This window comes from Mus musculus, chromosome 11 (assembly GCF_000001635.26).
Source record: "Mus musculus strain C57BL/6J chromosome 11, GRCm38.p6 C57BL/6J".
NCBI lineage: Eukaryota > Metazoa > Chordata > Mammalia > Rodentia > Muridae > Mus > Mus musculus.
In genome coordinates, this window is record NC_000077.6 from 33243100 (window position 1) to 33258944 (window position 15845).

The 15845-nt window shown below is 40.8% G+C and overlaps 1 protein-coding gene across 7 annotated transcripts in view; it reads right to left on the reverse strand.

Moving 5' to 3' along the window:
• Window positions 1-15845, reverse strand: part of Ranbp17 (RAN binding protein 17) — a 301991-nt gene that overhangs the window by 31306 nt on the left and 254840 nt on the right. For 6 of the 7 annotated variants that reach the window (NR_110973.2, NM_023146.3, NM_001362875.1 and 3 more), the window contains one exon: window positions 11-177. The exons of the other annotated variant lie outside the window; for it this stretch is intronic. Coding sequence is in view for 5 of the 6 variants with exons in the window: in NM_023146.3 (NP_075635.1) it covers window positions 11-177 (167 nt within the window). In the remaining variant the exon portion in view is untranslated. The remainder of the gene's footprint in view (window positions 1-10; window positions 178-15845) is intronic. 7 annotated transcript variants of the gene reach the window in all.

Here is a 15845-nt window from a genome sequence, read left to right on the forward strand (position 1 = left end):
GTGAGGTTACCTGCTGCAGAACATCTGGGTTTTGTTGCATAAAATGTAACAGTCTCTGACCAGCCTGCATAGCCTCTCTGCTTCGAAGTGGCTTCTTCCCTTCTTTTGCTATGTGCTTGAAGAGATAGGTGACCATGTAGTCTAAACTTGTACAGCAGCTGGAGGAGACCACTGTGTCTGTACAAACAATAAAAAACAATTCACTCCTGTTACTCAACTGTTTGCTTATTCAATACATTGTCTCCATTAAAAAGAGTTAGGATTTCAAAACACTCTGAAACTCTAAATCCTTGAGAGAAGGGCTTTGGCTTCTTTCTCATTTTAAGCCTTGTGTCTATTACAGGGTCTTGCATAGAGAAACACTAGCAAGAAAATGATTCCTGGTCTGAACTGGACAGAAGTCCCCATTGGGGACTTGAACACCCCATTCAATTTGACTGGTTATCAAGCATCTAGTTAGTGTAAAGTACTTCAGAGGAAATAGGTGCACACTTAAACTCTGCCATGGCTTTCCACAGAGGTCACTATAGTATAAAATAATCTATGAAAGAGTCACATGCTCACACACACTGGTGCTGCTGGACACACATCAGGAAGCCAGAGGTTAATGCGGGCATCTTATTCAATCACTTGCTAACTTAATTTTGGGGCAGGGACTTCTCACTGAGCCCGAAGCTTACTAATGTGATTAGCAAGTCCCAGGGATCTTCCCATCTCCACCGTCCCACAGCTGGGCCTGGACTGTGCTGCCTGCCGTGCCTGGCATTTTACAGGGGGAGTTGGGATCTGACCCGGGTCCTTGTATGTGCACGCACGACAAGTACTTCCTGAAATGGCCTCCTCTCCCAGTCCTAACTGCTGCATTTGGAGGGAAAGAACATGCTTCAATGGTGGTCAAAGTGAGTTGGGTAAAGGACATGGCTTGAGATGGCTTGGAAAGGTTATTTCAATGAGATAGGAAGAAGAAGCCTTTCAGGGAGAGGACAAGAGCTATCAGCATGGTGGGAACTGGACAGCTTCGGTTTACTGACTGCATTGTTACTTTTGAGTGAGATTTTTACTTTCTGTAAAGCACTTTGCAGAGTTGAATGAGAAAGAAGTTCTCCCGTAACAACAAATAGCTGATACATGCTGAGAGGGCTTTCTACATGTTAGCGACAGCGTTGAACGGTTTACACGGATGCTTGTTTTTAATCTTCTACCACAGCATGGAATAGCTATCCTCACTTTATAGGTGAGGCTTAGAGATTTAAGTGACTTGTCCAAAGACATATCCTTAAAACACAGTAAGATCAGGGTTGGACAATAAAAAAGAAGTTGGACCATGAATCTGTATCTTCAATAACTATATTAAAACCAAGTATTACATAAAAATACACACAAGCATCATTTTTTTATAACAATGGAGGTGGTGCTGGCTGTGGTACAGCACACATAAGGCCCTGGGAACTTGGTCCTTGGTACCCACAAAACTAAAACAAACTAGCTACCAGCCCCATAAGAGGAACACAGATTGCACTTCCTACTGGGCTGTCACTCGGGTACAGTTTGAAGGTGAGTGAGACTTTGGTTTGCAGATGAGATGGGTAGGGAATGAGAATAGAAGGTTAACAAAGTGGGTTGGGTTCCTACATGAGAGCATTCAAAAATGGATGGAGATACATTTAATTTGAATTGACAGAGATGTTATTCAAAGTTTTCTAAGCAAGAAATCATTATGTAACCATTTATAATTTCCTTTATATACTAGAATTACTGACTCTTCATTTTTTTTCTTTGGAGACAGGGTCTCACACATCCCAGGTTGTCTTCTAACTTGCTATGGAGTCAAGGATGACTTTCAACTGCTGTTCTTCCTCCATCTGCCTTCTCAGTGCTGGTCCTGAGATGAACAGGTCCAAGCCACCATGCTGATCCTCTGCAGTTCTAGGGACTTAGCCCAGGACTCCATGCATCCTAGGTAAGCACTCTACAAGTGAGCTACACCCCCAGCCCTTACCACATCAACTTCTAACAACTACTGAGAATTAGGTATCATTTACATTTTTAAATAAGGAAAGGCTATAGATGAAGCTCTGCGGTATAGCACTCGTCTAGCATACTCAAGTGAGGGCAGGGGGAGGAACCAGGCGTATGGGAGGAGGAGCTAAAAGTCCAGAGATTCTCTAGTTGATCCCACTTCAGTGATTTAGAAGCTTAGTATGGCTAGTGAGATACTACTCACATTTTTTTGGTTATTGAAGACATGCTGAGACAATCCCTGGCAATTTTTTGATTACTAAAGAGAAACAAAAATGGCAGATAGTGTAGCCTCACAAGAGAATCAGACTGAGAGGCCATGCTTGGCAGCACAAGCCTGTAATTCCGATACTTGGGAGGTGGACGCAGGAAGATCTGACCTAGGCTATATGAGATCTTGATTCAAAAAACCAAAATTTAAGTCAAACTAAACAGAGACAAACAAAAAGCAAGATGGTAAAGGGAAGCTGAGAAATAGTGTCTTATTCATCTTATGTTTAAGATATGAATGTCCGATAGAGCTGAGGTCTGAGAGGGACTTGGAAAATGGGAAGCTAAACTAGCCTGAGAGAGTAGTACTCCAGGGAAGGTAGGGCCCGTGTTTAGTAATACTTAGCAAGGAAAGGCATCCCAGCTTGAAAATGGTCACATAATTATGGAGCTGTGTTCTAGAAATAGAAGAGGAGGTCTGAGGGCTTCTGAGATACAGACAGGATGATGGTTGCCCATACGGGATCCTGAGGAATGAGAGGCTAAAAGAAGGTCGTGGTCTGGACAGCAGTTCACTAGGGTAAGACATCTTTTAAGAAAGGAGCAACCCCCAGCTTCTCAAAGCTCAGGGATGATGTATGTATTCACTCTTCCCCACAGCCCAAGCCCTAGGGTACTCTGCAGGAAGAAACCCCATGCTCTGCTAACTTTGGGAGGCAGCCCAGGAATCAAACACCCACTTCTTGAGTTTTTTTTCCTTTTTTTTTTTTCTCCTTCATTTTTCTACATTTGAAGCCCTGGTCATGAAAGTAAAGAGCAATATGCTATCAATCATATATAAAATTTAAAGACTTCACATCATTTGGTGACCACACTGCCATGCAAGTTGCATTAAAAGGGTCCAATCCACTGAGTCAGCTGCAGAAAAGCCAGGTAAACACTTTAGACTCAAAGGTTGGAGCACACGGCTTTGCAATAAAAGCAAGGGGTTCCATTATGGTTGATTTATGGTTGGGGCTTTGAAAAGGATAAATGTTATTTCTAGGTCGTTTTAAATGTATGGAATCATAAGGATCACAGGCATTTGGTCAAAACAGTGCTGAAGACGAGACATTAGCGTTGTCCCATCTTTATCTGCAGAGGAAACTCCCTTGCAGGAGTCAGAGTCAAGCAGTGACTTCTCAGAGAGTGGGCAGACCCCACGGATGTTTAGATTTGATGCCACTTCTGGCTCTTCAGACTACCCTGCAAAGGATCCCATGTATAAGGTGGACATGCTTGGAAATGCTGTGATGCCTATTAGGTGCTCTGATCTCTCTAGCAATTCACTGTTTAGCACTGAGAGCCAAGCGCCCTGACTCTCTTACAAGTGGTCTCCACAGGAATCAAACGCATCATTAATGGCCCTTCTGCTTACTAAGGCCCACCAATGGAAAGGTGCTCTGGAAGCTTAACTGTGTACAAGAGCTGCACAACAGAGAGTCAAGAAGATGTTATGGGGCAGAGTTAAAAATCTGGCTTCAGCTCAAAATTCATCATAGCACAGGGATGAAGGTCTTGGAAAAATGTAGTTCGAAAGGCAATTTCCAAAACAAAAGGACTACTGGAGGAGAACAGTAGCTTTGGAAGGAGGCGAGCATGAATCCAGGTGGCTGTTTGAGCTGTCTGACTTCACATCTATGGTGTGCAGTACACACAGCCCAAGCTTGCACTGCTGTGCAATGTACCAGGATCCAGCTCACACAGACTGAGACAGTGCTCCCCCAACGGCAGGCTCACCCTCTTTCATTTTCTAAGCATTTTCCTAGCTTTCAATTCCTTAAACACAAAGCCTATCTACTAAACTGATTCATAGCTGTCTTCCCTCTTTAGCATCAACTATTTGTGAAGGGAAAAACTGATGTACAATCCCACTAAACTCTAATGTACCTCTTCAGTGCTTCACTTTTAATATTATAGTAACACTGAAGACCAATTCAAGAATGTTAGAAATGGCATGATAGCTATCCTGACATTGACATACATTTTACCGATCCATTTTACAGGTGGTGTGTGGCTGACTGAAAGTCTTGCTTGCCCTCACTTTTTCTAGCCAAGTACCCATGCCACTAAGCTGCCTTGCCAGTCAGTGCAGCTCATCCATGGTTAGCTTTGTGCTGCTCTTTCCTTCCATGTGGACTGTAGCCCTGCCCACAGCTGATCCCAGGACCTTCCCTCACCATGGCTTCAGGAACTGTACACTTCCTCTAGCTACCGCCTCACTAGAATTATTTAACAGTTATGACTTGGCATCATCTTGTGTGAGCGTTTCTTTACTTAGTTTATCACTCACCACGAAAATACAAGCTTTCCTGTCTTAGTCCACTTAGCACTGCCAAGGCCTAGAATACTACTTAGTACATAGCATTTGAATAAAATGATAACTATTGAACCAATGAATTGGGACTCATTGAGAGCAACCTTTTGCAGGTCCTAGGCTTGCTCTGTACTTGTAAAAGAATGAAGGTAGTGGAAGAGAGGTGCTCAAAAAGGTAGCTGAAAGCCAACTTGACAGTGCATGCCTTTAATCCCAGTATTCAGGAGCAGAGACAGGGGAGTGGGATCTTTGTGAGTTAAAGGCCAGGCAAGTCTACATAATGAGTTCTAGGCTAGCCATTGCTACACAGTAAGATTTTGTTCCAAAACAAACAAACAAACAAACAAACAACAAACAAACAGACAAACAAAATGTAGCTTGAAACTATAAACATTAATGAATACTAGGTAACTACAGTTAAAAATACTATGTTCTGAATATTAGGCAAGCAACGAGTACATTCCTGATTCAAGTTTCTGATTCTATCCCATTACTTTACACCAAAGCTATAGAACTGAAACCTATGTAGGTCCAAACACAACCAGTAATTCTCTTTTTTTGCTTGTGTATCATGGCAAGAGAGAGAAAAAAATCCAAGTGGCTACTTTCAACATACAAATAGATCCTGAAGGCACAGGGTCCAATTCACCTGTCATTTACCTAAGTGACAACATAAGAGGCTGAAGGCAAAACCATACATACAACGAGAACCTTTTCTACCAGGCTCCCAGCAGTCAAAGCTGCAACTTCTATCAGGTAGATCTAGCAGGAAGGTATGATAAAGAGGTGTAGAGAGAATATCTTGTGTATTGTATGAATGTATTACTTGTCAATTAAAAAACCCATGACCTATAGGAAAGGCTAGAATAGAGGTGGGTCATCTGGTAGACAGAAAGAATTCTGGGATAGAGCCAGGCATGGAAGATTTCTCCAGGAAGCTGTGACAAGATGGACACATGACACCTGAACAAAGGTAACCAGCCATGGGGCAGAATGTGGGTTAAAATAAATGAGATATTTTAAGTTATCATCTAGTTAGAGAAGAGCCTAGCTATATGACCAAGATATTTATAAATACATTTTGAGTCTGAGTCTTATTTCTTGGAGCATGGGGCTGGAAGGAAGAACCAAGCTTAACTTCTACAAAGAAAAATGGGAAAGACTCTTAGAGACAATTTTTTGAGCCATACTATACTCACCTATATACTGAAAATATTACCTAACTCTTTTAGTAAGTACTTAGCAAGTGCTTTCTGTACCGTGCCTGGGAATAAAGAAATGGTTGAGAATGCCTGCTCTTTTATTGGCCAAAAGGGTCCAGCAGACACCTTTCCCGAAAATATTCTTGAGTATTCCTAATGCTATTGGTTCGATGCTACAGCTTGATGGTAAGACTATTGCTAAAGATACCACATACATATGGCATAGAACTAAGAAATCTAGCTGGGGTTTAACTGAAAGCTTTATCCCTACTGGCTAGTGGTCAGTGTTGGAAGATTTTGTGCATGTTATCAAAGGAAAAAAATAATCCTCAATGTTATCCAGCTACAAACCCTGTGAGCAACAACAATACCGCTTATAAGATAGGCCCACTGGTGTGAGGGTGGTGTGGATATTATGAGAGTATCCAATCACATTTAAAAACTGGACTTAAGGCACACTCAATGGGATGAAATCCACCATTGTTAATGAGGACGAACCTGAGATGACCATGGGCCTAATGAGAAAATAATATTAGTTTGAGAAATAGACACAGCACTAAAATGACACCTAATGACATATTTCTATACCCACAGATCAGTGTCTCACTCAACTTTGATCAGAGAAGTGTATTATCTTGTACACAGTAAATAACACAAGGACCCACGACTGGACAACGTACAGAGAGGGAGAGACTTTGGAGTGCTCAGTTCTAAGTGAGATGTCTTTATCACACAATCCCCAGAGATTGTGCACTCAGAGATCTATGCAGAGTCAGGGTGGTAGATGATTTCTGGGAAAGTGCTTTCTAGACACAACACAACAGATATGTATATGAACTCATAGATACTGTACAAGACCGACAGAAGGTTAAGAAAGATAAAAATCCCAGTGTGGAGAAGGGGAACAGGCACAAAGTCCCATAGATAACCAAGAAGCTAACCAAGTTGCTGGAAGAGAGAAAATCAGTGCCCTTCAATGGATTAATCCTAAGTATATCAACTACACGCAGGGCAGGCCCCATGCTCATGAGGAGTTGGCCAATATAAATCAGTCTTTCTTAAAAAATTTGTTTTGTGTCTATTTTGTTTTATTTTGTAATAGAAGAGAAAGAACAGGAATTAAGGTGGGCAGGGAGGGCTAGGAGGACCTGAAAAGAGTTAAGGAGGCATTAAAATATGGTCAAAATATACTGAATGAGATTCTCAAAGAGTAATACACTTGATCTTAGCCAAAAGGCTGAGAAGCAATCTCAAAGAATAATAAAGAATAAAAAACAAAACAGTACTCCTGTTCCTCAGATGGCTATGATCCAGAAGGGAATGTGGACACACAGTGCTCCTAGATTAATTATCCTGCCCACTTCTGGTATACATTTGTTCTTAAGAATGAAAGAACACTGGATGCTCTTCCAGAGGTCCTGAGTTCAAGTCTCAGCAACCACGTGGTGGCTCACAACCATCTGTAATGGGATCCCATGCCCTCTTCTGGTGAAATGAGCAAACACAAGAACCACTCTGACACATCAGTCACACAGTAAGTGTCCACTGTCCCTGTGTCCACAGCAGCAATGGGACTGTGCTCAGCACCCTTCATATGCTAATTTGTCAACATCTTGCTGAAATGCAGATCCCAGGTCTGATGACTATCATACTTTGAGAATAACAGAGCTGTTGCAACGGATTCAAAATCCTTAGTATTACTATAATGTAAGATAGCAGGATGTCAAGCTAACCTGTAATAATGAAAGACAAGACTTCTGCCTCTTCCCGAAAAGGATTAACTGCTATGAGGATTTCCCCTCCTGCCATGAACAACCAGAAACAGGACAAAATATATGAAACAACAGTTTTCAATTACTGCACAACAAGAAGTATAGGACTATTAATCCTGAGGAGAGGGGAATGAATGAGGTAATCCTTACAATTGCTGTAGCACACGCCCAAAGCAGTCTGGACTGCAGGACAGGAAGGGCAGTCCAAATAAAGGCAAGACTGAAATGTGGGAGACTGAGGCAGCTATAAATGTGTGCAAAGTACCAGAGTATGGGAATCTCAGAGGGATCCAGTTACAGAGAGCTGTAAGGGAGTCTCTATTGCTTTCCTTGCACACAAGAGAAGAAACTCCCCAAAGCTGCAAAAGATGAAGGCTAAAAGACTCCTAATTAATCCAAAGGGCCAGAACAGCTCCTGGGAAGCATGTAACACACTGGCAGGGCAGTGTTCTCTAAGGGCTACCTCTTAGTATGTGGCTCAACAACTCTAAAATAAATGCTGTCACCCCAGCTCTAATGAATGAAATTAATCACAAAGTAACTCAACTAAAAGAACAGAATCCAAAATCCTAATCAAATACTACATACAATAAAACTCACAATATATGATATCCAATAAAAAAAATCAAGACATACATAAGAATATATAATCCAGAAAAAGAAAAGTAAATACGTAGGAAAATATGTAAGAAATTATTCCAGTAGACAAAGACCTAAAATGACTTTCTTATAAAACTTATAAACAGTATCAAATTTAAAGGAAACCATGAGCTTGGTGAGAAAGTACCAGATACAAAAAAAAAGCCAAAGGCTCAGAGCTTCTAGGACCAGCTATTGAGGAGGCTGAGTCACAGAACTAAGAGTTCATGGGGCCAGGCAAAAAAAATACAACATTGATAGCAGATTAAAAATTGTAGAAAAACATCTATGAACTTGACATACAATCATAGAAACTACTGAAAGAACTGCCCTCCAAAAGGCACAATTGAGCTGCAGGCCCCCAAGAGTCTTAGAGCTCGTGTAACTGGAGTTTAGGGATAACATGGAGATACAGACTGTGGTTGTCCAATAGCATATAATGGGAAGGGTGTAATGGTGCATGGCTTAAATTCCAGTGCTAGGGAGGCAGAAACAGGCAGATCTATGCGAGTTTGAGGCTAGCCTGGTCTACATAAGAGTTCAAGGACAGGGCTGGCGAGATGGCTCAGTGGTTAAGAGCGCCGACTGCTCTTCCGAAGGTCCCGAGTTCAAATCCCAGCAACCACATGGTGGCTCACAACCATCCGTAACGAAATCTGATACCCTCTTCTGGGGTGTCTGAAGACAGCTACAGTGTACTTACATATAATAAATAAATAAATAAATAAATCTTTAAAAAAAAAAAAAAAAAAAAAAAAAGAGTTCAAGGACAGCCAGAGCTACAGTGACAAACAAACAAACAAAAAAAGCAAACTTTGATAAGATTATTTGAAGATGCTCATTTTGAATATACATAGCACCAATAAAAAATAAAGGCAGCTCATAAACCCATGAAGATAGAAGCTGGAGTCATTTAAAATATTTAATTAGAGATGAGCAAGTCAATCCCAGCTACTCAGATGCAAGGGCAGGAAGACTATACGTTCAAGGCCAGTGTACTGGCTGGCTTTGTGTTATCAGAAAAAGGGGCTCCCTTGAGGAAATGCCTCCATGAGACCCAGCTGTAAGACACGTTCTCAATTAGTGATCAAGGGTGGGAGGGCCCATCGTGGGTGGTGCCATCCCTGGGTGGTAGTCTTAGGTTTTATAAGAAAGCTGAGCAAGCCAGGGGAAGCAATCCAGTAAGCAGCATCCCTCCATGGCCTCTGCATCAGCTCCTGCCTCCGGGTTTCCTGCCCTGTGTGAGTTGCTTTCCTGACTTTCTTTTGCTGATAAACATAGATGTGGAAGTGTAAGCCAAATAAATTATTCTTTCCTCCCCAACTTGCTCCTTTGTCATTATGTTTTGTTCAGGAATACAAACCCTGATTAAGACAAACTGGTACTGGGAGTGGGGTGTTCCTGTGACAACCTGACCGGGTTTTGGGGAGGACCGTGGAAGGTCTTTGGAACTTTGAGCTAGAAGAGCCATTGGAATGTTTAGAGCTCTGTGGGATGTGGTGTAGGAGCTTGGAAGATAATGTTGAGAACAGTGCAGAAGACGGAGGTCTGGCTTGTGAAATTTCAGAGGGAAGATTAAAGACTTATCAGGGCCATTGTTGTTTTGATTGTGAAGATTCTATGGTTTTGGTTAGCTGGGGCTGAAGAATCAGCTGTGATTAACAAGATACCAGAACTACTAAAGGGAAAATTTTGCATTACTGGGCAATTGATGTTGGTTAGCTGGAGCTAAGAAATTAGCAGTGATTAAGAAGAGACCAGAATCACTAAGGTGAAATCTGGGAAGTGTTTCCTGAGAGCATAAAGAAGCTCTGTTCCAGAGGCATAGTTGTATCTTGTGTTGGCAGCCAGACTTGGTAATGTATAAGAGTCACCCAGGTGGTACTGGATTTGAAACATGAAGGGTTAGCAGCTGATGTTTGGAGAGGCCATTAGTGAAGGTGCAGCCTCAGTGGCAGTTGAAGGCTAGGACTGAAGGGGTCATGCAGAGAGAACCTGAGGCTTACCACCATGAAAAGAGCCTATGAGAGGCTATTTGTAAAAGTGCAGTCCAGTTGCAGTAGAAGACAGCAGTGTTTTAGCGATGCCAATACCATGGGATGATCACCAAAACCAGCAGCAGCAGTGGAGTACAGGCAACTGGAGCCTAGAAGACAAGGTGTGTGCTACAAAGGGCAGAGCTGGAGAAGTGACCCAAGTCCTTGGAAGAACCCAGAAGATTGTGAGTGGATCCCACACAATGGACGGTTAGGTTAGAGTTTGATTTCCTCTTTGATTATGACTGTGCCCTAATATTTTTCCCTTTTGAAGTAATAAAGTATTTTAGTGGAGCCCACACTTAAGAGACTTTGAATTGTAAAAAGACTTTGAATTTCAAAAGAGATTGAAATTCTTTTTATTAGATATTTTCTTTATTTACATTTCAAATGTTATCCCCTTTCCTAGTTTCCCCTCCGAAAATCCCCTATCACCTCCCCCATCCCTCTGCTTCCCAACCCACCCACTCCCATTCCTGGTCCTGGCATTCACCTATACTGGGCATAGAGCCGTCAAAGGAACAAGGGCCTCTCCTCCCATTGATGACCGACTAGGCCATCCTCTGCTACATATATAGCTAGAGCCACAAGTTCCACCATCTGTTTTCTTTGATTGGTGGTATAGTTCCAAGGAGCTCTGGGGGTACTTGATAGTTCATATTGATGTTCCTTCTCTGGGGCTTCAGTCTCCTTCAGCTCCCTGTGTATTTCTCTGGCTCCTTCATTAGAGACCTTGTGCTCCATCCAATAGATGACTGTGAGCATCGACTTCTGAATTTGCCAGGCACTGGCAGAGCCTTGCAGGAGACAGGTATATCAGGCTCCTGTGAGCAGGCTATTGTTGGCATCTGCCTAGTGTCTGGGTTTGGTGGTTGTTTATAGGGTGGATCCCCAAGTGGGGCAGTCTCTGGATGGTCATTCTGTTAGGCTCTGCTCCTAACTTTGTCTCTGTAACTCCTTCCATGGGTATTTTGTTCCCCATTTTAAGAAGGAACAAAGTATCCACACTTTGATCTTCCTTCTTCTTGAGTTTCATGTGTTTTACAAATTGTATCTTGGGTAATCTGAGTTTCTGGGCTAATATCCACTTATCAGTGAGTGCATATCATGTGTGTTCTTTCGTGATTGGGTTACCTCAGGATGCTATCCTCCAGATACATCCATTTGCCTAAGAATTTATAAAGTCATTGTTTTTAATAGCTGAGTAGTACTCCATTGGGTAAATGTACCACATTTTCTGTATCCATTCTTATGTTGAGGGACATCTGGATTTTTTTCTAGCTACTGGCTATTATAAATAAGGCTGCTATGAACATGTGTCCTTATTACAAGTTGGAACATCTTCTTGGTATACGCCCAGGAGAGGTATTGCTGGATCTTCCTGCTATGTCCAATTTTCTGAGGAACGGCCAGACTGATGTCTAGAGTGGTTGTACCAGCTTGCAATCCCATCAGCAATGGTTGAGTGTTCCTCTTTCTCCACATCCTCGCCAGCATCTGCTGTCACCTGAATTTTGATCTTAGCCATTCTGACTGGTGTGAGGTGGAATCTCAGGGTTGTTCTGATTGCATTTCCCTGATGATTAAGGATGTTGAACAATTTTTTAGGTGCTTCTCGTCATTTGGTATTCCTCAGTTGAGAATTCTTTGCTTAGCTCTGTACCCCATTTTCTAACAGGGTTATCTGGTTTTCTGGAGTCCAGCTTCTTGAGTTCTTTGTATACATTGGATATTAGTCTCCTATCAGATTTAGGATTGGTAAAGATCCTTTCCCAATCTGTTGTTTGCCTTTTGGTCTTATTAACAGTGTCCTTTGCCTTACAGAAGAAGCTCTGCAATTTTATGAGGTCCCATTTGTCGATTCTCAATCTTACAGCACAGGCCATTGCTGTCCTGTTCAGGAATTATTTCCCTGTGCCCATATCTTCGAGGCTTTTCCCCACTTTCTCCTCTATAAGTTTCAGTGTCTCTAATTTTATGCGGAGTTCCTTGATCCATTTGGACTTGAGATTTGTATAAGGAAGTAAGAATGGATCAATTCGCATTCTTCTACATGATAACCGCCAGTTGTACCAGCACCATTTGTTGAAAATGTTATCTTTTTTCCCACTGGATGGTTTTAGCTTCCTTGTCAAAGATCAAGTGACCATAGGTGTGTGGGTTCATTTCTGGGTCTTCAATTCTACGCCATTGATCTACTTGTCTGTTGTTGTACCAGTACCATGCAGTTTTGTTTTTTTGTTTTTAAATCACAATTGCTCTGTAGTACAGTTTGAGGGCAGGCATGGCCATCAGAGGTTCTTTTATTGTTGAGAATAGTTTCTGCTATCCTAGGTTTTTTGTTATTCCAGATGAATTTGCAAATTGCCCTTTCTAACTCAGTGAAGAATTGAGTTCGAATTTTGATGGGGATTGCATTGAATTGGTAGATTGCTTTTGGCAGGATAGCCATTTTTACTATATTAACCCTGCCAATCCATGAGCATGGGAGATCTTTCCATTTTCTGAGATCTTCTTCGATTTCTTTCTTTAGAGAATTGAAGTTCTTACCATACAGATCTTTCATTTCCTTATTTAGAGTCACACCAAGGTATTTTATATTATTTGTGACTATTGTGAAGGGTGTTGTTTCCCTAATTTCTTTCTCACCCTGTTTATCCTTTGTGTAGAGAAAGGCCACTGATTTGTTTGAGTTAATTTTATATCCAGCTACTGCAGTGAAGCTGTTTATCAGGTTTAGGAGTTCTCTGGTGGAATTTTTAGGGTCACTTATATATACTATCATAACATCTGCAAATAGTGATATTTTGACTTCTTCCTTTCCAATTTGTATCCCCTTGATCTCCTTTTGTTGTCTAATTACTCTGGGTAGAACTTCAAGTACTATATTGAATAGGTAGGGAGAAAGTGGCAGCCTTGTCTATTGTCTAGTCCCTGAATTTAGTGGGATTGCTTCAAGTTTTTCTCCATTTAGTTTGATGTTGACTACTGGTTTGCTGTAAATTGCTTTTATTATGTTTAGGTATGGGCCTTGAAATCCTGATCTTTCCAAGACTTTTATCATGAATGGGTGTTGGATTTTGTCAAATGCTTTCTCAGCATCTAAGGAGATGATCATGTGGTTTTTGTCTTTGAGTTTGTTTTTATAGTGGATTACGTTGATGGATTTCCGAATATTAAGCCATCCCTGCATCCCTGGGATGAAGCCTACTTGATCACGATGGATGATCTTTTTGATGTGTTCTTGGATTCAGTTTGTGAGAATTTTATTGAGTATTTTTATATCGATATTCATAAGGGAAATTGGTCTGAAGTTCTCTTTCTTTGTTGGGTGTTTGTGTGGTTTAGGTATTAGAGTAATTGTGGCTTCATAGAATGAATTTGGTAGAGTACCTTCTGTTTATATTTTGTGGAATAGTTTGAGGAGAATTGGAATTAGGTCTTCTTTGAAGGTCTGATAGAACTCTGCACTAAACCCATCTGGTCCTGGTTTTTTTTTTTTTTTTGGTTGGGAGACTATTAATGACTGCTTCTATTTCTTTAGGGGATATGCGGCTGTTTAGATCATTAATCTGATCTAGATTTAACTTTGGTACCTGGTATCTGGTTAGAAAATTGTGCATTTAATCCAGGTTTTCCAGTTTTGTTGAGTATAGCCTTTTGTAGTAGGATCTGATGATGCTTTGGATTTCCTCAGGTTCTGTTGTTATGTCTTCCTTTTCATTTCTGATTTTGTTAATTAGGATACTGTCCCTATGCCCGCTAGTTAGTCTAGCTAAGGCTATCTTGTTGATTTTCTCAAAAAAAAACAGCTCCTGGTTTGGTTGATTCTTTGTATAGTTCTTTTTGCTTCCACTTGGTTGATTTCACCCCTGAGTTTGATTATTTCCTGCCTTCTATTCCTCTTGGGTGAATTTCCTTCCTTTTGTTCTAGAGCTTTTAGGTGTGCTATCAAGCTGCTATTGTGTGCTCTCTCTAGTTTCTTTTCGGCAGCACTCAGAGCTATGAGTTTTCCTCTTAGGACTGCTTTCTTTGTGTCCCATAAGTTTGGGTATGTTGTGGCTTCATTTTCACTAAACTCTAAAAAGTATTAATTTCTTTATTTCTTCCTTGACCAAGTTGTCATTGAGTAGAGTGTTGTTCAGTTTTCATGTCAACATTGGCTTTCTATTATTTATGTTGTTATTGAAGATCAGCCTTAGTCTGTGGTGATCTGATAGGATGCATGGGATAATTTCAATATTTTTGTATCTGTTGAGGCCTGTTTTGTAACCGATTATGTGGTCAGTTTTGGAGAAGGTACCATGAGGTGCTGAGAAGAAGGGATATCCTTTTGTTTTAGGGTAAAATGTTCTGTAGATATCTGTTAAATCCATTTGTTTGATAACTTCTGTTAGTTTCACTGTATTTTTGTTTAGTTTCTGTTTCCAGGATCTGTCCATTGATGAGAGTGGGGTGTTAAAGTCTCCCACTATTATTGTGTATAGTACAATGTGTGCTTTGAGCTTTACTAAAGTTTCTTTAATGAATGTGGATGCCCTTGCATTTGGAGCATAGATATTCAGAATTGAGAGTTCATCTTGGAAGATTTTTACCTTTGATGAGTATAAAGTGCCCCTCCTTGCCTTTTTCATAACTTTGGGTTGGAAGTCGATTTTATTCGATATTAGAATGGCTACTCCAGCTTGTTCCTTAGGACCGTTTGTTTGGAAAATTGTTTTCCAGGCTTTTACTCTGAGGTAGTGTCTGTTTTGTCCCTGAGATGGGTTTCCTGTATGCAGTAAAATTTTGGGTCCTGTTTATGTAGCCAGTCTATGTCTTTTTATTGGGGAATTGAGTCCATTGATATTAAGAGATATTAAGGAAAAGTAATTGTTACTTCCTATTATTTTTGTTGTTAGAGTTGGGATTCTGTTTTTTTGCGGCTATCTTCTTTTAGGTTTGTTGAAGGATTACTTTCTTGCTTTTTCTAGGGTGTCATTTCCCTCCTTGTGTTGGAGTTTTCCCTTTATTATCCTTTGAAGGGCTGGATTCATGGAAAGAAATTGTGTGAATTTGGTTTTGTCATGGAATACTTTGGTTTCTCCATCTATGGTATTGAGAGTTTTGCTGGGTATAGTTGCCTGGGCTGGCATTTGTGATCTCTTAGTGTCTGTATAACATCTGTCCAGGATCTTCTGGCTTTCATAGTCTCTGGTGAGAAGTCTGGTGTAATTCTGATAGGTCTGCCCTTATATGTTACTTGACCTTTTTCCCTTACTGCTTTTACTATTCAATCCTTATTTAGTGCATTTGTTGTTTTGATTATTATGTGTTGGGAGGAATTTCTTTTCTAGTCCAGTCTATTTGGAGTTCTGTAGGCTTCTTGTATGTTCATGGGCATCTCTTTCTTTAGGTTGGGGAAGATTTCTTCTATAATTTTGTTGAAGATATTTACTGGCCCTTAAGTTGAAAATCTTCATTCTCATCTACACCTATTACCCCTAGGTTTGTTCTTCTCATTGTGTCCTGGATTTCCTGAATGTTTTGAGTTAGGATCTTTTTACATTTTGCATTTTCTTTGACTGTTGTGTCCATGTTTTCTATGGAATCTTCTGCACCTGAGATTCTC